The sequence below is a fragment of the Gossypium arboreum genome, chromosome 11 (genome assembly GCF_025698485.1).
Source record: "Gossypium arboreum isolate Shixiya-1 chromosome 11, ASM2569848v2, whole genome shotgun sequence".
NCBI classification, from domain to species: domain Eukaryota; kingdom Viridiplantae; phylum Streptophyta; class Magnoliopsida; order Malvales; family Malvaceae; genus Gossypium; species Gossypium arboreum.
This window is the reverse complement of record NC_069080.1, coordinates 1,511,553-1,535,032: the sequence shown is the minus strand read 5'-3', so window position 1 is coordinate 1,535,032 and position 23,480 is coordinate 1,511,553. Positions and strand designations below refer to the sequence as shown.

Sequence of the window (23,480 nt, the reverse complement as noted above, 5' to 3'; positions counted from 1 at the left end):
GCCGAAACCTATTGTAAAACACTTAAAGCAATGCAAGTTATTTATAACTATAAACTGTGGTTAGTTTTATTGATAAATGGTAGGGGTAAGGGTTGTCTACAGATCCAATCCCATATTGATTTCAATTGAAAATTTAAGCAAAATTTTATCACTTTATTTGTAATTCAATCGATTTAAAATAAATTAGTAATTTTTTCATAATTTAATGTTAAAATTAACCAATTAAAAATTATATTAAAAATTATTTAGGTTTAAGGATATAAAAAGTCTTTAAACTTAAAAGAAGAAGAAGAAGAAGAAGAAGAAAAAGCAATTAAACCTCTCCTTTTCTTTTTTTTTTTACACTCAATTGAGCACTTGAACTTTTAAAATACATAAAATGGCCCTCAAACTTAAAAAAAAAAAAACAATTAAGCCCCTCATTTTTTTATACTCAATTGAGCACTTGAACTTTCAAAATCTATTAAAAAGGCATTCAAACTTCTTCTTCTTCCAAAAAAAAAAAATCAATTAAGCCTCTTTTTTTTTCCACTCAATTAGGTACTTTAATTTTCAAAATGCATAAAAAAGATCCTCAAAATTTAAAAAAAAACAATTAAGCCCTTGCTCTTATTAAAATTAGAAAAATTATAAAATAATAAATAATAAATTTTATTTAAATATTAATAAAATTTTAAAATTTAAAATTCTTAAAATTAGAATTCTTTTATAAAAATCGTAAAAAACAAAAAAATTGTAAAATTTTATAAAAATCATAAAAAATTAACGACCCTAGTTTTTTCAATTAGAGTATCACGTGTCACAACATAGCGTGACATGTGACAAAAATGATAAAAAATCAATAAAATTATAGAAAAATTATAAAATATTTATTTTGATACAATAATTTTATAATTTTTATAAAATTTATATTTCTTTACATTTTATATTTTTTACTACTTTATAAAATTTTATATTTCTATATATTTTACATTTTTTACTATTTTTATAAAATTTTGTAAAATTTTATATTTTTAAGATTTTATATTTTTCTAATTTTTAATAAAATTTTAATATTTAAATTTTTATTAAAATTCAATACTATTTATAAATTTTATTGATTTTATATTTTTATAATTTTTCTAATTTTTAATAAATGTAGGGTTTAATTGCTTTTTTGAGAAAGTTTAAAGGTCTTTTGATATATTTTAAAAGTTCATGTATCCAATTGAATGTAAAAATTTTTTATGCATTTTAAAAGTGTTTATTTTTAAAATTTTAATAACTTTTTACACTCTTAAGGGATTATTTAATTTTACACTTTTAAATATCCACGTAAGCATCTCCTCATTTTCACTCCATTTAAAACACACACCCAAACCATTGTCAATTTACAGAATCATAGCTTTAACCAATACATAAGAAAATATTTTCTTTCAAAAAAAATTAAAAAAAAACATATTATAAGAAAACACACACAAAGAGAAACCAAACAAAAAGGTTGTCCTCTTTGTTAGCCGTTTTCTCTATCGATTTGCGGAGTCTCTCTCTTTTTTTTTTTTTTCCTTTTTCTTTCTTGTATTTCTCAGTGTATGAAGTGACGATCTTTAAGGTTTTCTTTTGGATTTTACATCAATGGAAGCCATTTAGATAAGGCGGGTACGTTGTTCTTCTAACAACTTCAACTACAAAAACAACTTTAATCTTCGGTTTTTTTTTTTTCTCTCCAGGGTTTTTTTTTTTTATCATTGAATGAAGCAGAAATAAGAAAGATGGGATTTTTTTTCTTGTTTACAGGAAAATCTGAACCAGACCGTTCTTTCATAAAAGGGGAATTTTTTTTCCCATTCGATCATGGCGGTTGCTGAGAATGACGGGTCGAAAATCGGGTCATCGGGTCAAAATTTGGTGCCGGTTGACACCGATACGGTCAACGATTCCGGTAAACCGAAAACCAACTCCGATTCCATGACTGTTACTAAGACTACCGAGGAACCACGAGCAGCAGCAGGAGAAGCCATCAACGGCGATGGGTTCAACGAAAACAACCACCACCAGCAGCAGATGGCTACAATGACCGATAAGCTTAATGGGTTTAAAAGTGTTCAAAATGGGGGTAATAATGGTGAAATTCTCAAGAAAAACATCACTGATTTGGTTGAAATTTTGTCTAAGCTTAACCCCATGGCTGAAGAATTTATACCCCCTTCCCTAATCAATCATCATCAGCAACAACATAATCTTAATGATAACCAGTTTCTGGAAAATGGGTTTGGATTTAGTGCTGAAAATACTAATAGAAGGGTATGCCTTTTTTGCTTTGGCATTTTTGGTTTTTTATTTTTATATTGGTACGTATTTTGTCTGATAATTTGTTCTTTTTTCTTTTAACACAGAAAAGGACTTACTTTACCCAAGGGAAGAGAAGGTTGAATAATCGAACCAGCATTGCGCAAAGAGAGGATGCGATTCGAAAAACTGTATACGTATCCGATATCGATCTGCAGGTAACATATTTTCAGTTTTTTACTTTGTTTATGTACTGATATATAGTGATGTATTGATGTATTGATTGTGTTTTATATGGTATTTAGGTTACTGAGGAGCTTCTTGCTGGTCTTTTTCTAAGTTGCGGACCGGTATTTACCTTTTGTTTCTTTCTGTATTTAGTACCGAATTTTTTCGGTTATTTCCGTTAAAAGAACTTTCTGTTATAGGTTGTTGATTGTCGTATATGCGGTGATCCTAATTCTGTTCTCCGCTTTGCCTTTGTCGAGTTCTATAAAGAAGGTAATAATGATAATAATATGAATGTTTTATGCATTTGGTAAGCATTGGTGTCCGCTTTCGTTTTTACAATATTGGTGATTCGGTGTTGTTGTAGAGGATGCAAAGGCTGCTTTGAATTTGTCCGGAACCATCCTTGGTTATTACCCTCTAAAAGTGATGCCTTCCAAGACTGCCATCGCGCCTGTTAACCCAACTTTTTTACCTAGGGTAAAGCATATATACTATAATAGTTTGTGTCATGTTGATATGCATTTTTGTTTTTAATGCCTCTGAATATTTTATGTTCTTCAGTCTGAGGACGAGCGGGAAATGTGCACAAGGACCATTTACTGTACAAACATCGACAAGAAGGTAGTTTCTCATATCCCATTATTTCCCTCGAATGCTAGTGTGATCAATAACCTGAGTGGTATTACTTGTTCTGACTGATACAGATTACTCAAGCTGATGTCAAGTTCTTCTTCGAAGCAGTTTGCGGGGAGGTTTGTAGTTTCTCTCATGCAACGTGCCGTATAAATGCTGCATGTCTCGTAATTATTGGATTTTATGATTTGTTACCGAATACTTTTCTTTTCTTGTAGGTTCAACGATTGAGGCTCTTGGGAGACTATCATCATTCAACTCGCATTGCTTTTGTTGAGTTCACATTGGTAGTTACTCTCTTGCTATCTTTATTTACCGAAAGTTGGTATGACGTTGAATTTTTACGCATTGTACTTTCTTGAGGAGAGAATAATCTATCTTTACCGGTTTTTAAATCTTTTAGTTCACATAGTTTAATGATGCTTTTGGCATCATTTGCCCTTTTAGCCAGAATAATTTTGTCCCAGAATGGAACCGCCAAAATGTATATTTTGCTGCAGAAATTTGGTCATAATCAGGGATGAAGCCAAAAAATTGCTTTAGGAGGGACCAGAGATGAATGATAAATTACCGAGGACCAAAGTGCAAATTTACCATTATACTAACATGCAAATTCATAAAAAATTATGGAGTTAAATGGCAAATCTACCATTTCTGGGTGGCCAAGGCCACTGCCTGCTCTCTTCTGTCTTTGTCCCTGGTTGTAATCATGCTATTGCCATTGAACAATTGTGCTGCAACTCGTTTTAATGTTGCCCTTATTTGTTAACTAGTAAATTTACTTGAATGCCATTCATGCAGGCTGATAGTGCGATCGCAGCCCTCAACTGCAGTGGTGCAGTTTTGGGATCACTGCCCATAAGGTCGGTTTTAGTTCATATCTCAAGTCTTTTTTGGTTGTAAAATTCATCCCTTTTTTATTTTTCACCCAAAATTTATCGGATTATTTGCCTTTTGTGTACGCAGGGTAAGTCCATCAAAGACACCTGTTCGTCCCCGTGCTCCTCGTCCCGCCCTGGGCTGAACCACCCTCGCCAGTTTCTTTCTCCCGGAACTGATCAACTGCCAATATATATACATATTTACTCATACATGCATACATACAGCAGTACATTCGAGGTACTTTCGGCGTTAATGTAATCATCTTGTCCTTGCATCATAGTTACTTATATATGGGGTTAATCGTGGTTGGTTTCTCGAGCTCGTAGATGAGGTTTTTGATAGACATGGATGTTAATTTTATGTTGCTTGTTACAATGCACCCCTCTTTAAGGATGATCCCTAAAGACACAGATTGCTCGGACATAGCTAACATCTGGTAATGTTAAACTAGACTATCTTATGTTCTTCATGATTTGCTGTCTGCTTTATCATTACTGTATAGCTAAGTTACTGAGGCTTGGTGCCGGACACCCGAGTTTATATACATTATAAGCAAAAGTATCGTTAATGCTCTGACTACTTAGTCGGATATTTCTTAACGTTGAGATACTCGACTTTAGCCAACGAAACAGCTAAGCTGTGCATTTTTTTGGTGCTGTCTGAAGGTAAATAATTTGGTGTTTAAGCTATTATGTCGAAATTGAGTTCTAAACATTTTATAAAATTTTTGCATTATATAAAATTTGAAACATTGGTATGTTCATGTGATGTTATGTTCTATCGAAAACAATAAACAACCAGAAAAGGATAGAATCTAAGAACAGTTAAACCAATGTGTTGTTACCGAGAGATGTTGAATGTAATAATAACATTGGGCTAAACATGTCTATTAATACCCAGAACATTCTCGATTTTGGGCTAATCATTCGGCTGATTCCGCACCTTCTGTTCTAAAAAAATTATTAAAATACTCTAGATGTTATAACTTTTCAATTATTATTTTTATATATTTTACTCAGATGTTTTAATTTTTATACGATTTTGTAATGCTTTATTTTAATTAATGTTGCAGAAATTAATATGATATAAAAATTATTTAATATTCCTAAATGGAATATTTAATATTTCAGGTGAAGTCAGGTATGGATTTAGGGGGTGTCAGGTCGGGGGAGATCAATTTTTGGTTAAATTCGACTACAAATATTTGGAGCACTATTCAATGTGGTGTTTGTCTGTTGTTTTTATCTTTTATCTATAAATGATTATGGGGTTAATTTTTTTTAGTGCTTAACAGATGATTGTTAATTGTTAATATTAGTATTAAATCTTGAAAAAAATTTTAACAATTGACAATAAATTTTTTTGTAGTGGGTTCAATGTGTTTGTGTTCAATTTTATACTAGGTTTTATCTTTCACTTTCGTCGCGAGCTGTGAGCCGTTCATGGAGGTATATAAATCTTAACATTAACTCAAAGGTAAAGCCGAACACAAACAATTCAGATCCAATACCTAACTTGTTCAAGGGGTCCATCGGTCAAAATTTCCTCGACAATTTTCATAATATCAACCTTAAATTTCGAATTGAACACTAAAAAGATTAACACCTCCAATTTTAAATGTAAAAATATATAGCATTTATCAAACATAAATATAATGTTATACAAATAATATATTAAACGTATATAATTTTAAAAAATACTGATTAGAGTATAACAAAACACCAGAATTGAATAAAGGTAATTATGAAGTGTAATGAAGTAAAGCCTTTTAGGAGAGGACACATGTGTACTTAGTTAATGTGACAGTCGAACAACCCATGAACATCCACTTTCATATCTGTTTCATGTCATTAAAAAAAGACAATGAAAATGGTGGACACATTGTTGACACCCATTGGACTTTTGTCACTTAAAATTCTTCCCTGTGAAAACTACGCATCAAGTATATTTATTAAGTTATCAATTTAGTCCTTATGTTGTTCAAAATTTAAAATTACAGTTTTTATTAAATAATAACGATTAAATTCATTAAGTTTTTTTTTTTTTTAAATTTAGTACGTCTAACATAATATTATCATAAGCTATGTTAGCTTGTAATCTCCATACTCACTAAAAGTTCAGTTCATGGATTAACAATTATCATTTTACGTTAAGATTGAAATTTCAAGGTTTAAAAGAATAATGACTTAGAATAATCTAATCGAAGAATATAGACTAAATCTATAACTATACGTATAGTATAATCAAATTTAACCAAATGGATTTTAATTGTTACTATCTGGGTTTGGACTAAAATATCAAAATTTAAAAAGTATATAGATTAAAATGGATAAAATTATAGGGACTAAAGTTACAATTTTCACAAAATTATAGGGACTAATAACAAAATATAACCTAAACAGAAACCAAACATATTATTAAAAGGATGAGATAAGCATTTTGTTAGCTAATTTGTCCTAGAGCCAATTTGGTTGCTTGTGTGTGATTTAACGTTTTGAAAATAATCGAACACCTTGTTCTTGTTGTTTTGTCGATATCAGGCGAAATCCTACTATTTTCATCCTCTTTTATCTTTAGACAATTTTCTTTTATAATTTTTTTAATATTTATTCTTTTTTATATAATATTTATATCCTTCTTAATTCTTAAATAAAATGATAATGCGCTTCGTTACACTCGAACTCACATTTCCTGCATTGATAATAATATCGATGTTCAATCAAATTAAAATTCAATCGACTTTTATACAATTTTTAACAAACACAATACATCAATCAATTATATTTTACGTTATTGAGAATAATTGTTGAGAATATTAATATTATAGAAGTTAGTTTAAGTAATGAATTTACTAAAAGCTTTTCATTTTAATAAGTAATAAATATTATTTAAAGGATAATTTTATCTTTTCATATGTAATCTAGAAAATACTTGTGTATAATAGGATTTGAACCTAAAATATTATAATCTTTAATTTTTAATTTTACCGTTTTACTTAAGCTATTTTTAAAAAAAATTGTTACATACATTTTCACCCACATCATAAATGTATCAAAGCCTAGCGTTTGATTATATAGTTTTAGAATTGAAATTGAAATATATTTAAGAGTTCCGTTGTTACATGACTTTTTTCGTATTTTCAAAAATTATAATTAATTTCGAATGTTTAATTATAATTAATTTGTAAGCCTTTATAATTAATTTTTTCTGAAAAATTCATAAAAAAATTCATGCACGTGGAAGAAACATGTATATTGAAACATAGGGACAATTATCAACTTCAAACGTATATGACAAAACAAATAAAAATAAAATTATTCATTTGGGGTTTGGATTTTCTCACAGTTATTAAAATAAATTATAGAGTTATAACAATATAATATACACCACATATTTAATATTTTCAAGCTGACAATTTATGAAATCAACACATTTTTTTATTTATAATTTACATGTTTTATTATTAATATAATTCTAAAATTAATTTAACATTTTCTTTACAAAACCCTAAATTCTACATTTTAAAATCTAAACCATAAATTTTAAACTTATTTCTTTGAAAAACTTTAAAACTAAATCATAAATTTTAAACTTATTTCTTTGAAAAATTTTAAAAATAGACGGTGAAAATTTATCCGTTAATCTTAAGAAGATTAACGGACTGTGACCCATCCTTTTTTATTACTCAGATCAAGAATAGTGCCAAAAGCTCGTAAAGAAATTTTTTATTTTAATCATTTTAATTTTTTAATTATATAATATAATACAATCTTGAAATTATATTTTGCACTCTCTTAAAAAAATTATAATTTTAAATAAATTTGTGGTTTGGTCCTTGCATTCAAAAGTGGACTGAAATTATCTATCTATGAATCTTCAATGGTGGGCACAAATATAACTACCTTCCAAACCTTGTGGGCACAAGGAGTATTTGTCAGCCGTACAAGTATATATAGCAAACAAATCCAAAAACGTATATTTATATTGTATTTATATATTTTATAGCAATAATTACATTAATAGTTATTCAATTATTAGTATTTATTATTATTATTAAATTGTGAAAAGTTACAAAATGGTCACTCAACTATTCAATTTTGTTTTTTTCAGTCACTCAATTGTCTTGAATTTTTTTGGACGTGATCATTGTTCTTAAAACATGACTGAATTGATCGATTAGATCGAGAATCAATCGATATATTAGTCCAAAAGGGATTGAACCGATTGAATGAAAACTGCTTGAAACCGATCAAAATAAAAAACTGAGATATGATTCAGTAATTGAACAAATTGAGCTGGTTTAATAAAAAATTTTCTGATTTTAAATTTTTATGAATTTTTAATTATTTACTTGATTATTATTGGTCTACCAATTGAACCGATCAAAGCGATTAAATCGAGAACCAATGATTTGATTGGTTCAACCATTAGTTTGGTTATTAGAACAATGCATGTGACAGACTAAGATTGTATTACGTCATCACCTAAAAATATATATAAACTAAATTTTTTACCTGACAATGCATGGGTTTGATCGTATGTATTAATTAAAATACAATAAAATCATTTTATAATCTCGTATAAATTTAATTTTATTATTGATATTATAAATAAATTCAAATCATTTCATTGTAAGTAAAATTATAAAAGAAAAAAATATTATTAATAAAAAATATTTTTCTAATTAATCATACCTTTCGGAGCTTTGAAGTTAGCTAGTTATATAATTAGAATATATATAAATATATTGATAAGATTTAATGTATTTAAAATAGATAATAAATAAATATTTAAGATTTAATACACTTTATCGATAAATATTATGATTTATTCGAACATTTTATTGATAAAAATATTTAATTATAAAATAATTAAAATTTACCAAATCAAAAAATATATTTATTATTTTTAAATTAATTAAATATTAATTTATATTCTCTTTGATTAAATTTAATTAAATATTTAAATAAATATAGAATTATCTATGTGTCATTCAAATAAGTTGTCACATCAATGAAATCCAACACTTTATAATATAATATATACGAATATTTTAATTTTAAAGTGATAGAAGAACACATTTTCAAAGTTTCACGTGGTTTATGTTTTTCTAAATCTAAAATCTAAAATGAATCTAATTACCCGATTTTAGGTATAAAAAATAGAAATATTAAAATAGATATAATTACAAAATTATATTATTCCCTTTTAAAATCCAGTTGAACAAAGGAGAAAGAAGGACATGGATGTGTACAACGCATAGGAAAGAGAATAATATCATACGATCAGTGTGGAGCCTTGATTGTAATTTCAGAATCCATTAATTAAAAGTCTCAATCACTTTGAAAGCAGCCAAATGTAGTACTCTATATCAAAGTTCCCTATAATTTTCTAAAGATCCTCAACACATATACCTTGAAAAAAGAACCTCCATTAATGGAGACCAGAGATCATCATCATCCATCATCAAACGAACTAATATTACAACAGTACAGTCAGGCACCGCCACCAGGGAAGAACAACAGCAACAACAGCAGCAGCAACAAGAGGAGGTTCACCGACGATCAAATCAGGTTATTGGAGTCGATTTTCGAGTCAGAGACAAAGCTGGAACCGAAGAAAAAATTGCAGGTGGCGAGAGAGTTGGGTCTTCAGCCTCGACAAGTATCCATTTGGTTTCAAAACAGAAGGGCGAGGTTAAAGTCGAAACAAATGGAAAAAGATTACGTAACGTTGAGAGACAATTACGACAAGTTGGTGTCGAGATTTGAGATGTTGAAGGAAGAGAAACAGTGTTTGATTTCGCAGGTACGAGGTATCTCCCATCCCTTCCACCATTGTTTGTTCTTACTGATAATTACTTTTGTGTGTGTGTGTTTTTGTAACAGATGGAGAAGCTAAGTGAAATGCTAGCTGAGAGTGAAACCAATGGTGTAAATAAGGTCAGCAAGGTGGGTAGTACTGAGCATGAAGCTGAACCAGGGTCTAGTTTCAAACAGGAAGACGATGGGGTTTTGGGTTTAGAAACTCAGAAAGGTCATAGAGAAATTGAAGATGCAGTGAAGCATGGAGATGAATTCCTGGGCATGGATGAATATAGGGATTATGATGATCAGTTTGATCATTTGTGCAGCCGTTGGCATCACTGGTTAAACTTCTGGACTTGAACAGCTGCATCTTCACGAGGAAACTCGATTTTGCCTGTAGCTCCATTGTATCTATTGATTTAGAGTTAGAGATGTTTCCACTATCACAGAAGGAAGGAGAGTGTCGATGGCTGAGAAAGCCATGATACCGTTCGTTGGGGTTTCTTTTTTTTTTTTTTCATAAAGTTTATAGTACAGGACGAAGATCCTTTGCCACTTCTATTCAATGTAATTAGGGATATAAATCTGACTTTTGTTCCGATTTTACTTGTACCTTTTCTATATTATTGCATGCCAAGATGATTATCATATCACAAAGCATGCAAAAGTAGGCTGCAGTAGCAAAGAGATGTTTCTAGTTGTAAACAAATAGATTTTTCCTTTTTTTTTCTTTTTTTTTTTTTTTTACTTTTTGATTATAGTAAATAGATGAACGAATGGTACCTTAAAATATAAGCTATGGGTTTTCTCCAAAATCCAGTATATACTTGATGATCCTATAGAAAGGAAAAAACAAAGATCAAAGACATCTTTTTCCCCCAATAGTAGTCTTCCAGTAATTTGGGTTTTGGGCACTTATGAAAATGGACTGATTGATTGGATCAAATAATCATGGAATCGAATTACATTTTGACTCACTTATTTTAAAAAATTTAAATAAATTAACATTTATATAATAGATTAAAAAGTAAATTAATTATCCTATTAAAATTTTTATTTATTTATATTATTAAAATTTATCCGTATACATCAATATAAATATATGTGTCAATATTTAATTATTTCATCATTCATATCAATTTTTAATAATACAAATAAATAAATTTTTAACAAAAAATATCAATTTACTCTACATAAATTAATTTATCTATATTTTAAATAAAAGTTAAAATATAATCTAACTTCCAACCCATCAAACTTCATATTACTTTTTCCTAAATATCATTGTTGAAACATGGGGTGATAAAAGTTTTTGCTTAAACAAATGAAAGAAGCTACCATAAAAGCAAAGGTTCACTACAACACGTTTTTTTTTTTTCCCATTTTCTCACCTAACCCTCAATAATTAGTAATAGGAATAAAGAGAAACATGGACACCCTAATGAAAAACGTACACTTGTTTTTCGCCTTTTCATACATTGAAGAAGAATAAGTTACTTGTTGGGTACAAAAACAGCTAACAAAGTGCTTACTCGAGAACCATGAAGTGGCTGAGTCGGGAAAATTTTAATAGATTAGAGTGCAAATTTATCATTATTAATTTAAAATTTTATAAATTAATAAATGGTTAAATGGAAAAGTTTTCATTTTAAGAATAAAATTGTTTAATGTGAAAATCAAGGGTTGCCGGTCACGTGAGACACATTGTAGAACTCACTGAACTGGATTTTACAAAATAAAGAAAGTGTAATGAGGCAGCGCCTTCAACAAGACAGTTTGGCCGAGTGGTCTAAGGCGCCAGATTTAGGCTCTGGTCCGAAAGGGCGTGGGTTCAAATCCCACAGCTGTCATTATAACTTTTTACTCAAGGTTGGTATTCGGGCGAGCCCGCTTTTGTTTTAATTCTTTAAAATTAAAAGTTGGGCTTAGAAGGTAGGGTTGGTATTTGGGCAGGCCCAAATTGGTGAGCAGAGTCGTTAATTTTGAAGTCATAAGTCAATCTCATATATCAATACACATGCATCCTCGCATAATCACGTTATATTTATTTCTTGTATAAATTGTATTTGAGAAAAGTTTATATTTACATAAATTTTAATAAAGAATATAAAGTTCCTATTATATTTAATTCTTGTATAAATTGTATCAAAACCTTGGGTTTTCGAGTTTTGACACCAAAGTTAAAATGAGTTGCTTACAGTTAAAAGATTATGCACCTCAGAAGTCACCATGGTGGATGATCCAAAACATTTTCCAGACAATGTAAAAAGCATGACCGCCATCGCGGAGTTGCAAAGGTTGTTAAATATTGCCATCATCATTTCAAAAACGAAGAACTTGCATTCAAGTACAAATGGAAGAACATAAACTACAAGAGAGTTTCAAGATAAACGAAATTAAAGATGTCTGTTATTAGAACAATAGTTTCCAACCAGAAATCTGATAATAAAAGTAGAATTCGTCCGTCGATATATGTAATCTACTTGATCTTCTTCTTTGGCCTCAACTGTCAACACAAATAAAGTATCGATTAGTTTCACTGAAAAAGTAGTAGCTATATCACATATCTAATGTAATGATAAAATCAGCATGGATTACCTGATTGCTGTGTCCACACTTCTTTTTCCTGCAGTTCACGGCACGGGGGTGCAGACGAGCATAACACCTAGGGCAGAGACATAAATGGTATGAATTTTTGCATCGAAATAGAGAACAGAGATTTTTTAGTTCTAAGCGCAAGCCCATTTTACAAAAGGGAAAGAATTAAGAAAGTAATTTCCTGTACAACCATATGGTATCCTTGGGTGGTTCTTAGGAGAAATCGGATACTCCAAAAGGGAATGGAATAAAATGCTTATTTCAACAATATATATCAAAAATGGGAGGATCTAGGTCTAACCAATGCAGGCACAAAATACACAGCTATATATTACCGGACTCAAGGGGTAAGTATCAGACTATTATATACATGTATATAGCAATATATGTATGCATATTATCTATGTATATATATATCGAAAAAGGGAGGATCTAAATCTAACTAGATGCATGCATCTAACAGAGGTATATTCAAATATCCCATACTTAAGCCAAAATATTCGTTATATACGTATGTCAAATAAGAGTACTTTAGAAAAAGTGAAGAAATACGGATCACAAAGCATTTAATACTGCTTTCAAGAACAACTCATTTCAAATGAACATGTAAACTAAAATTATTAAGCAAGCAAATATACAGACATACTTGCGGCAGATCATCTTATCCTGGTTGTATTTCCTAGCCAATGCCATCAAAGAAGGCTCGATAATGCCACCACGAAGTCTCAGAACCAGATGCAAGGTTGATTCTGCAAATTACACACAAACAAACAATCAAATCAAATCAAACTAAAATATACATCGAACAGAAAAAAACATATACACCTAGGCTTTCTGAGTATTGTTCGATGAAATTGAAGAAGCAATACTTGAACAGTTATAAATTCCAACGAAGCTACTTTACATTTTTTCTAACAAGAAGACATTACTTAAACATGCTCGTGGCTTTAATTCACAGTTCAATTGGGAATAAAGTAAATTAATGTGCTTTCGAATTTAGATATATATCGTGAATCGTCTCAAAATAAGGCAAATTTTCTCGAGAACAAAACAGGGCCTAAGATCACCAATGATTACCTTTCTGAATATTGTAGTCAGCAAGAGTACGGCCATCTTCGAGCTGCTTTCCAGCGAAGATCAATCTCAGCTGGTCCGGTGGAATACCTGAAAACATTTACACCGGAAAAATCTAAGCCATCAAATCCTCATACCGATATCAACGTTAAAACATGTAGGAGGGCGGGAAAAAAAAAAAGCGAGATATAAACCTTCCTTGTCCTGGATCTTGGCCTTAACATTGTCGATAGTATCGCTGGATTCGACCTCTAGGTTATGGTCTTCCCTGTTAGGGTTTTCACGAAGATCTGCATTTTTTTCAAACCCTGATTCTGATTCTGCTTCTGTATCTGAATCTATCTAACAAAGATACTGACAGCCTGATTAGGGTTTGTAGTGAATTCTTTCTTAGCCTTGGGTTTTGGCCTTTTGGGCTTTTCTCTGTGACACAGTCTAAATGAAAAATTTCAAAATAGTTCAATCATCCTTCTCTAATTTTTTAATTAAATGATTAATATATAAATTTATTTAATAGGTAGGTGATATCGGTGTAATTTATGTAATTTTAAAAATTATAAAATAATAATTAAAATATTTAAATTTTTTATGTAAGTATTAAATTATTAAAATATTATTATATATTTTTATTTATAATCTAAAATGATAATTATTATATAATTTATAAATAGGAAGAAAATACATTTTAACATAATTAAAATTACGTCTTCCTGCATTAGTAATATTCGTGCCTCGAATTAAAACTTAATATTTTTTTAATTGAATAACTTTAAATACTATAAAATTACAAATTAAAATAAAAAACTAACTTTTTTAAACTTCGAAATTGAAGCAGCATGCCATAATTGTCGCTGCCAGATGGAAGAAGAGAGCCTACTTTTGTATCCTTAAAACTTTATTCCCTTAAATCAAATCCACTTCCATTATTGTGTAACGTAAATTGAAAAAAAGTTGAGCACGCAAACGGCATATGGGCAGGCTGGGACCAGAATCTTTTCTATATATATCTCGGCTGTATTTGGTTCACGTTTTTTCACTCATATCTTGTATTTTTATATTTTAATTATTTAATGATTTAAAATGACTTCAGTAAAAAATAAAAATATAATTACGCCTTTAGATAAAAATTTATTCTATTGAACCATTAATAATTTTTAAAAATTAATTAAGTCTTTTATTAATAAAATCACCATTTAATTAATTTAACATGAATAGATGATGATAATGTAACATGTCAATAGTCCATCAAATATTCTATTTAAAAATAATTTATTAGTAATATAAAATACTATAATATTAAATTATTTACACAATTTAATAAAATATATTCTTTTAAGTAAATCAAACAACTAAATTTTATATTGTAATTGAATAAATCACAATTAGACTTGTTTATGAGTCGGGTCATCTAGTTCAAAGACTGGCCCAAAAAGTTAGAGGGTTTAAGTAAAAATATAGACTTGAAAATAGGTTTAGGCAAAAAAAAAGGCCCGTTTAAAAAATGAGTTGAGCCTCAAGTAATACTTTTTTGGCCTAAGCCTAACCTGGTCCGAAATTGTAAGTAAAAAAATAAATTGTTTTTTACTATTTTACTGCTATTTTCTTGTTGTTTGCTCATTGTTTTGCTACTATTTTATTATTATATTATTACTATTTTGTTATTATTATTTGGATATTTATATACCTCTTGTTTTGTTGTTAATTTTGTTACTATTTAGAAGTATTTACTTATTAAGTTACACCTATCTTATATTATTTAATATAAATATATTTTTAATTTGTTGATATACATTTATTTTAATATTTTTAGTATTTTTAATTTATTATATTTTAAAAAAATCAATATAAAAAATCGAGTTAAGTTTAGATTTTAATATTTTTATTTAAGTTGAAATTAGATAAAATTTTAAACTTAATTTTTAAGCCGAGCCAAATCTAATCATTACAAATAAGTCTAAACTTTTAATTGAATCCGATCCAAATCCAACCCCATACATACCTCTAATCACAATATACCTCCTATGAACTAAATTTAGACAAATGTTGTTTTTTTTTTAACAATTAAATTGCTGTAATACCACTTTGTTTGATGGATCAAAAGTATTTCTTTTCCTTTTTTTCCTTTAAAATTTTAATCATGTGGATTGACACCCACGATTAGGACAAAATCATGATCAATGTCTAAATCAGATTGATTTAGACTAGAAATTTGACCAATTTCATATCCATAAAAAAAGGGGTGACTTTTACTTTCCTCAATCTTGACGACTTTATTTTTCTTTAAACTAAAGTATTTTTTATATATAAACATTTTCTATAATAATAATTAATTTCCAAGTTTGAACTTCAATGTGTCTTTGATATTACTGTCAACAGCGTGTAGAATATAATTACCTTAAGCCTCTGCTAACTTCAATTCTACGCCAATTTCCTTTTTTAACAAATCAAAAGCTTAACCCGACACTTCATTCATCGGAGGCTGTCTAAAATTTGTGCAGAAAATATCTACTAATTTTTTAATATATTTTTAATATTTATTTTTAAAAATAATTTAATGTAAATTGATTTATTCATGAAAAACATAAATCATTTCTCGAAAAATAAATTTATTTATAGAGTACTTTTATTTTTATATAAGACTATTTTTATAAAATGATTTCAAAATTTTTATCAAAGATACAAAATCATTCAAACACAGTAAAACGTCAATTTTTCAATATACCAATCCATTTTTCAAAATTATATTCAGCAAAATAAACACAATTTAAATAATAATTAAAACTTTAAAAATTTGATGCATGTAAATGCGTAGAAAATTAAATTTGTATATTATATTACGTATTAAATTTAGGTTTATGTGCAATTTTAATTTTTTCATAAAAGTTTACACATAAATGTTTATGTCATTTTAATTATATCCTTAATTAATTTGTATAATATTTATATTATATAACTATTTGTCTTTTCTCTTAAAAATTTCCTGCTTTTCAAATTTGCCACATACATTAGGTTACAGATTAAATATTTATTTGTCAAAATTTCCTTCAGTGTTTTTATGTATTTCATGGCCTAAAATTAATTTTATTCGGCTAAAATTTTATCAACATTAATAACTTTGATATTTGAATTTATTACAAATGTTTAGAAAAGAAGTTCACTGTCAATTTTTTCCAACCACCTTGACAGTATTTTTATTTATTTATTTAAAGTATATGTATTTGTATGTTTTTTTATAATTGTGTTTAATATATTTATTTTTACAAAAAAGCTTCATATTTTATAATTTATAATTAATAATATTTATGTTAATTAGGACTTAATAATCTTTATTCATAATGTATTAGTGTTTTTATTTCTATTTTTTATCATTAATTTTTATTATTATCTCATATTATATGTTCTAAATTTATTTGAAAGTTCACATTCAACAAATAAATAAAGTAGAATCCAAACAGAAACAAGGTTAGAAATTTATTTGGAGATCGAGATAAAATTATAAATTTCCTCATACCAAAGATAAAAATATTAAAAAATTATTTATATTTTAGATAAGCCAAATTTTCATTTTTATTTAAAATATTTAAATTTAATGTTTTGGTTTGCAGAGAATACCCAAACCATTACATTTAATTTGTTTCAAATATAAAACGTGTGACTCATGATTGTAATTAATAAACATTTCTACTAAAAATATTTCACACCTAATTTTGTTTATTATTCACATACATACTTGTAATGTGAACAGATAAAAAGGATAAAAAATCAATTAGGTAAAAAGCACTCTTTTGTTGACTGTTGTATGGAAGGTTGTGAATGTAATTACTTGCATTGATAATTTGCTTTTATGGCTAAATTAGCTCAATATATCAAAAATAATAATAATAATTAAATAAGTATTTTTAGTGAAAATAAGTCTAGTTGGGCACGCTTTTATTCACAGTAGTATGAAAGTATATTTTTTTTGTATTTATCGAAAAATATATTCGGTTAAGTGTGTTTTCACAGACCTTAAAAAACAATTTATTTCCTTAAATTTAAAAAATAACCTATTTAACCATTTAACTTTTATTTTCGACATATTTTACTAATTTATTCTACTTTTATATATAAACATTTTTTCTTAATTTTAAACAAATTAAAAATATCATATATTTTATTTTTATTTTGAATTTTAATAATATCATTATGAATAAATATGATTTTTTAAACTACGTTGTTAAATGTTTTGTTTTATATATGTGTTTGAAAAGCTTTATAATTATAATTTTTAGGAATAATATTTGTTTAAAATTATAATTTTTTAGGAATAATATTTGATTTATTGTGTGCGAGATATGAATATCATGCATCACATTAAATAATAATATGATATATTATCATTAAATAAAATTAAAATATTATAGAATATTTAAAATAAATATTAATAATGTTATTTAAACATCAATTAATTATTACTATTAGAATAAATATCAATAACTCTTGAATTTAGGGATTAAGGTATTTGGTTTAGGATCTCAACATTAGGGCGCGAAGCTTAAACTTTAGGATTTGAGTGTTTATTTATAATTAGTTATTATTTAATTATATTCAAATAAAATTATTAATATTTATTTATAAGTTTTTCATTTATTTTTATTTTTCAATGAAGATGTGATATGTTATTATTAATTGATAATGTATAAAATTTATGCACTAACGACAAATCAAATATCTTTAAAATTCTTTTAAATTAAAAGAAAAACGCAGATAAAATCATGTCCTATTCATTGTTACAATAGCAACTGTGCCAATTGAGTAATACTAAATTGACTCTATTTTTACTAAAAGAGTAAGTAATAAATGTGTAAACGTATTAAGAAAACCTTTTATGATGAGTCAGTTTGCAATTTATCATTTTTACTAAAAATAGACAATTTAATCTTTATCGTTAAAGAAAAATTGATTATTTTTGTTGAAAATTTTATCAATTTATATTATTAAAACTTTTATGTTTGATTGAATAAATAGACAGTTATACTTGATATGCTATAAAATACATGAAATAATTTTTATCAGTAGAAACAAATAAATATGTAACGATTAATTTACTTATTTAAAAAGTAAAAAAACACAAAATGCAAGTGATTATGTGGTAACAAAGGGAGAATTGATTGTTATTTCTTACATATATTTTTAATTTAAGTTCTGATTTGTTGTTGAAATTAATGTCAATAGAAAAACACTAAAATAAAGAAATAATGGAGAGATTAGAAATAATGAGCTTTTCTTAAGGTCAATCTGCAAGTCTTTCACTTTGAAAACCCTCTCTCTCTCTCTCTCAAAATTCGATAGAGCAGAGAGAGTCTAGAGGGAGAGACTAAAGGAAAGGGGGGCAGCTTAAGCTTCTCTCTTTGTTTTGGGCTTTCCTTTACCTTAAAACTTCCATGGTACCTTCAAGCAACAACAACGGTCAGACCGTAATCCACCACTTCGGCGGCGGTGGAGACGGCGGATTCTGGTCGGATTTGGCGAAACCTCCTTCTAAAACTGATTTCTCCGTCACCGCCATTGCCGGTAACGCTTTCTTCGCTACCGTTTTTTACACCAGTACCAGGTGAGAGAAAAAAAAAAAAGGAAATGAAAAACTGATCCATAGTTGAATGCTAAAAAAGATTTAAAATAAAATCTCAGAAAACCCTAGTAAGGACACGTAGTGAGAGTAGCTGATTAAATAGGAAAAAAAATAAAATCAAATCGTAATAGATGAAAGCGCTTAGACGAAGTCAGACTTCGTCTTCATCTTCGAACTCGCCTTCATCGTCATCTTCTTCGTCGTCTTCGTCATCGTCGTGGACTTATTTGCGTTCGGTTCTTTTCGTTGTTACTTCTTCTTCACCGGCTGCCTGTTCTTCCGCTGATAGGTAAGTCCCTTTTTTTCCGTTAAATGCTTGATCTCTCGTTAGATTCTCGTTTCAGATCTCGATCTCCACTTGTTTGCTTTGTGTACATTTAGATTCTTTGCTTGTTTATTTCGAAATACTAGCATTTACTTTGCTTTACTTATTTGATGGATCAGTGTTAATGTTCCTTGCCAAGTTTGTTCGTCGACTATTTCTACTTTTAGATTTGCTTCAATCTAGTAGTATATTTTTGAATATGAAAACTCAAAATCAAATGGAACAGAGACATTTTTTTGAGAAAATATTTATTTTATGATAAATCAGATTCTCTTAATAGAGAAAATCAAATTAACATTTTTAAATTGAAAAATTGGAATAATAGAGAATCTATTTGTTGGTAAGTGCTAAGATATTTGCTCTTGGGATTTTGATTTTTCGCTCTCTATGTTGATATGTCACATATTGTTTTCACATTATCAGTAGCTTCTCATTTCCCATTTGTAAAATTGACCTTTATTTTCAGCGGTAGACTCAAATCACCTTGGTCTCGCCGGAGAAAGAAACATGCCCTTTCACCTCAGCAGTGGAGAAGTTTGTTTACCCCCGATGGTAGACTCCGGGATGGCGGGATAAAGTTCTTGAAAAAAGTTCGCAGTAGGGTGAGTTACGGGGACCTCTAACCTATTCATTTTTCTTGTAATTTTAATGCTTAGCCTTGGGTACCACTGATGCAGGGTGTTGATCCCGGTATTAGGGCTGAGGTCTGGCCATTTCTTCTGGGAGTGTAAGTATACTGAACCTGTGTGTTTATGATTGTATCTTATTGTTGTTGCTGCTGGTTCTATGGTTGTTCTTTTACTCTATCACGCCAAGACATCATGAAAAGTTTCTACTTTTCCATGGATAACACTTGTCTTGGGGCATGTGGACAGTTAATCATGTTAGCTACCTTTTATGATGACATTGTTTCCTTTTTGTCTGCTACAGTTATGACTTAAACAGTTCTGAAGAAGAGCGAGATGCTGTTAGAACTCAGAAAAGGTAAAAAAAATATACCCCTAAACCCTTTTAGCTGTAAAAGTTGATTGTTACTGAGAATTTACTTCTTTGATTCATTTCTTCACTTTTTGTCAATCTATTAATGCAGGAAGGAATATGAAAAACTTCGAAGAGAGTGCTCCCAACTCCCAAAACCCAGCACCAGGAGTTTTAATTTGACTGAAATTGGTGGAACTTGTCAAAATGGAGACAGTGAAAGTCTTAATCAGGAGACAGACACATCTAGCTCTGAAGAAGGGGTTAGTGCCAGAGAATCTCTGTCTAGCGACGAAAGGAACCCAAATGCTGACTACTCAGATGAACCATCCAATACTTTAATGGAAGGAGATGATAGTTCAAGAAGAACAACAAATGCTGATGTGTCGGCACTGAACAGCGAGTCATCAGATTCTGACTCATCTGAAGACCCTGAAGTGATTCAGGGTTCCACCTTTTTGGATGGTGAGGAGGAGAATGATTCTGATGTGCCTTTGAAAAGGAAATTTTCTCCCTCGACCAATGAATGGCTATCAAAACTACATGCAACTGAAGATTTTTCCACCTGGCAGCGAATCATTCGTCTAGATGCCATTCGTGCCAATACTGAATGGATCCCATACTCTGTTTCTCAGGCTGCAGTATCAGATCGGAGGGCATGCCGTTTAGCTAAGGCTGTTGGATTAAAGGATTATGATCACCTGGAGCCTTACGTAATTTTCCATGCTGCACGTTTGGTTACCATCCTTGAAGCTTATGCGCTTTATGATTCCGAAATTGGCTACTGCCAGGGCATGAGTGATCTTCTTTCTCCAATAATTTCAGTCATCCCAGATGATTATGAAGCTTTTTGGTGCTTTGTAGGTTTCATGAAGAAAGCTCGACATAATTTTAGGCTCGATGAGGTGGGGATCAGAAGGCAACTTAATATTGTTTCCAAGATAATCAAATGTAAGGACTCTCACCTCTACCGGCATTTGGAGAAGCTCAAAGCCGAGGATTGCTTTTTTGTTTATAGAATGGTGGTGGTACTGTTTAGAAGGGAATTGACATTCGAACAGACAATTTGCCTCTGGGAGGTGATGTGGGCAGATCAGGCAGCCATTAGGGCTGGGATCGGGAAGTCCGCCTGGAGTAGGATAAGACAAAGAGCACCCCCTACAGACGATCTATTACTTTATGCCATTGCAGCTTCGGTGTTGCAGAAGAGGAAATTGATCATTGAGAATTATGGCAGCACAGATGACATTATAACAGAGTGCAATAGCATGTCGGGCCAACTCGACGTATGGAAACTCCTAAACGATGCACACGATTTGGTGGTAACTCTTCACGACAAGATAGAATCAACCTTTTGACTGTTACCGATAAATTTATGTGCTTCGAGTTCTTTCTTGGACCTCAGTGCTGTTAGTATTTCAATCCTCCTGCTGAGATTTTTTTTTTTTTTTTTTGCTTCAAAGCTAGTTGCAATTGCTTATTTAACAGATAATATGAAGACCATTATTATCTACAAGAAATGTTACGTGAATCCCTTGCTTTTAAGCGGTAGATTTCGATTTCATTCTGTGTTGATTTATATTAACGGTGAACTCCAGTGTTTTATCGGGATCGTAAGGTATTTGCCATGGCGGAATGTGGGTTTGTTTAGTCGGAACAGTGTTTGAATCGATCTTTGCCTATGTATTTTTCTTGTGGAATCACTGTGCCCCATCTCTTCGACGTTGCTGATGGCATTCTTCCCATGATTCAGTAGCGGAAAACACCACAATCTAACTTACCGAATTCCGGGTTGAAACTTAGTTAAGGAATCAGAACTTAGTTAAAGAATCAGACATGAAAACTATCGTAGAAGCAGCAAAACTCTTATCGCCACGGGATGATCATCCATGACTATATTATCTATAAAACAAACCTATGAAAAACTAAAAAAAATCAATAAAATGTTTTAAGAAACTCCGGTTCCAGATTTTTAATTCTTTTAAGATATTGAACCGTTTTCATAAGAATTTCGAAGCTATTCTAACCAATGAAAAGCTTCAGTCGAACAATGTTTTATGCATATCACTATCAGATAGTCGACTAATTCAAGCACGAAAAAGTCCCATTTTACACTGATTTATGCATATATATATATATACACATATATATAATATCCACTTCATCAAAATAGCTGTGGTTTTCACTCTAAAAAGACAGTATGATATAATTTGAAATTTATTTAATATGAAATATTTATATATTTATACCGATGTAAAATTAAAATGATTTTAACAATTCAATTGTTCACTTTATTAAGATATTTATACTCATTATACATGTAAGTTTTTTAATCGATTCGGTATATCATTCTATTGATATAAAATATTGTCTAAATTTGTCTTTATATCTATATAATTTTATAATTAAATTTAAACAAATATTTATATCTTTTGAATATTAAAACGAATTATTTGAATAAACTTAAACAAATTAAACTCAAACTAATTTTTTAAAATCTAATCTCGACGCTACCCGACATATGAACACGTAAAAGCAAATCAAATGGTGCATGGTATATTTGACTGGCAAACCTATAAATTCTTTATCTTGTAAGAATTTTCCAAAACCGGCTATTCAGTACAATATCTGGGGGCACCTCCCACCCACCAATATGTTACCATCATTTTCAATATTAATTTCCTTTGTATTGGAGCCCACTGGAAGTGTAATAATTGTAAATATGCGATAAGAATTTTATATTTTTTATAAATTTAGAATTTAATTTTATATTTTTATTTTAAAAATTTAATTCATTTATTTTTTAGATTTCAAAAGTTAAATTCAATTCTTAATATTGTTTTTTTTTGTTAAATTTGTAGGTGCGACATTTTGAATATATATAAAAAGATACTCATTTAGTAGACATATAATTGAAAACAATATTATAATTAACCTAAATTTAACAAAATAAATTTAAAAGTGTTAATGATTAGATTTGAATTTTGAAATTTAAAAAGTAAAGAGACTAAATTTCTAAAAATAAAAAGTATAGAGATTATATTCCAAATTTATAAAAGTACAATGACTTGCT

At 29.2% G+C, this 23,480-nt stretch overlaps 3 protein-coding genes, 1 non-coding gene and 1 pseudogene across 6 annotated transcripts; 4 read left to right on the top strand and 1 right to left on the bottom strand.

The window, feature by feature from the left end:
- Positions 1 to 1,334: 1,334 nt before the first annotated feature.
- Positions 1,335 to 5,391, top strand: LOC108454457 (polyadenylate-binding protein-interacting protein 10-like). Of its 3 annotated transcripts, XR_008274577.1 has the most exons (12): positions 1,343 to 1,638; positions 1,777 to 2,283; positions 2,376 to 2,486; positions 2,574 to 2,618; positions 2,697 to 2,769; positions 2,864 to 2,976; positions 3,061 to 3,120; positions 3,204 to 3,251; positions 3,351 to 3,419; positions 3,934 to 3,995; positions 4,099 to 4,251; positions 5,145 to 5,391. XR_008274577.1 is itself a non-coding variant. In XM_017752924.2 (11 exons), exons 2-11 carry the CDS (start codon positions 1,834 to 1,836, stop codon positions 4,154 to 4,156), a joined length of 1,089 nt encoding a protein of 362 aa, XP_017608413.2. In that variant the 5' UTR covers positions 1,335 to 1,638; positions 1,777 to 1,833; the 3' UTR covers positions 4,157 to 4,643. The 3 variants fall into 3 exon arrangements, 2 of the variants coding, with proteins under 2 accessions (XP_017608413.2, XP_017608415.2); XM_017752924.2 differs by lacking the exon at positions 5,145 to 5,391 and having other exon boundaries at positions 1,335 to 1,638; positions 4,099 to 4,643; XM_017752926.2 differs by lacking the exon at positions 5,145 to 5,391 and having other exon boundaries at positions 1,343 to 1,634; positions 4,099 to 4,643.
- Positions 5,392 to 9,223: 3,832 nt separating this feature from the next.
- Positions 9,224 to 10,530, top strand: LOC108456387 (homeobox-leucine zipper protein ATHB-7-like). Its single transcript, XM_017754981.2, has 2 exons — positions 9,224 to 9,822; positions 9,903 to 10,530. Exons 1-2 carry the CDS (start codon positions 9,451 to 9,453, stop codon positions 10,179 to 10,181), a joined length of 651 nt encoding a protein of 216 aa, XP_017610470.1. The 5' UTR covers positions 9,224 to 9,450; the 3' UTR covers positions 10,182 to 10,530.
- Positions 10,531 to 11,591: 1,061 nt separating this feature from the next.
- On the top strand, positions 11,592 to 11,671 carry TRNAL-UAG (transfer RNA leucine (anticodon UAG)). The gene has a single exon. It is a non-coding gene; the product is annotated as a tRNA-Leu (tRNA).
- Positions 11,672 to 12,119: 448 nt separating this feature from the next.
- LOC108455953 (ubiquitin-60S ribosomal protein L40-like) lies at positions 12,120 to 13,963 on the bottom strand (annotated as a pseudogene).
- A 4,708-nt stretch (positions 13,964 to 18,671) lies between these two features.
- Positions 18,672 to 22,064, top strand: LOC108457282 (rab GTPase-activating protein 22-like). Its single transcript, XM_017756261.2, has 5 exons — positions 18,672 to 19,393; positions 19,896 to 20,031; positions 20,107 to 20,156; positions 20,360 to 20,413; positions 20,520 to 22,064. The coding sequence occupies exons 1-5, from the start codon at positions 19,236 to 19,238 to the stop codon at positions 21,763 to 21,765; spliced, it is 1,644 nt and encodes a 547-aa protein (XP_017611750.1). The 5' UTR covers positions 18,672 to 19,235; the 3' UTR covers positions 21,766 to 22,064.
- Positions 22,065 to 23,480: the final 1,416 nt, after the last annotated feature.

What these genes read in the sequence shown, in the direction of transcription:
- LOC108454457 (XM_017752924.2), top strand. Translation starts at nt 1,834, where the DNA reads ATGGCGGTTGCTGAGAATGACGGGTCGAAAATCGGGTCATCGGGTCAA. An exon ending in ACCCAACTTTTTTACCTAGG is followed by an intron (nt 2,977 to 3,060) that starts GTAAAGCATATA and finishes TATGTTCTTCAG; the next exon opens with TCTGAGGACGAGCGGGAAAT. An exon ending in CTTTTGTTGAGTTCACATTG is followed by an intron (nt 3,420 to 3,933) that starts GTAGTTACTCTC and finishes CCATTCATGCAG; the next exon opens with GCTGATAGTGCGATCGCAGC.
- LOC108456387 (XM_017754981.2), top strand. Translation starts at nt 9,451, where the DNA reads ATGGAGACCAGAGATCATCATCATCCATCATCAAACGAACTAATATTA. An exon ending in AACAGTGTTTGATTTCGCAG is followed by an intron (nt 9,823 to 9,902) that starts GTACGAGGTATC and finishes TTTTTGTAACAG; the next exon opens with ATGGAGAAGCTAAGTGAAAT.
- LOC108457282 (XM_017756261.2), top strand. Translation starts at nt 19,236, where the DNA reads ATGAAAGCGCTTAGACGAAGTCAGACTTCGTCTTCATCTTCGAACTCG. An exon ending in GCCTGTTCTTCCGCTGATAG is followed by an intron (nt 19,394 to 19,895) that starts GTAAGTCCCTTT and finishes CTTTATTTTCAG; the next exon opens with CGGTAGACTCAAATCACCTT. An exon ending in TGGCCATTTCTTCTGGGAGT is followed by an intron (nt 20,157 to 20,359) that starts GTAAGTATACTG and finishes TGTCTGCTACAG; the next exon opens with TTATGACTTAAACAGTTCTG.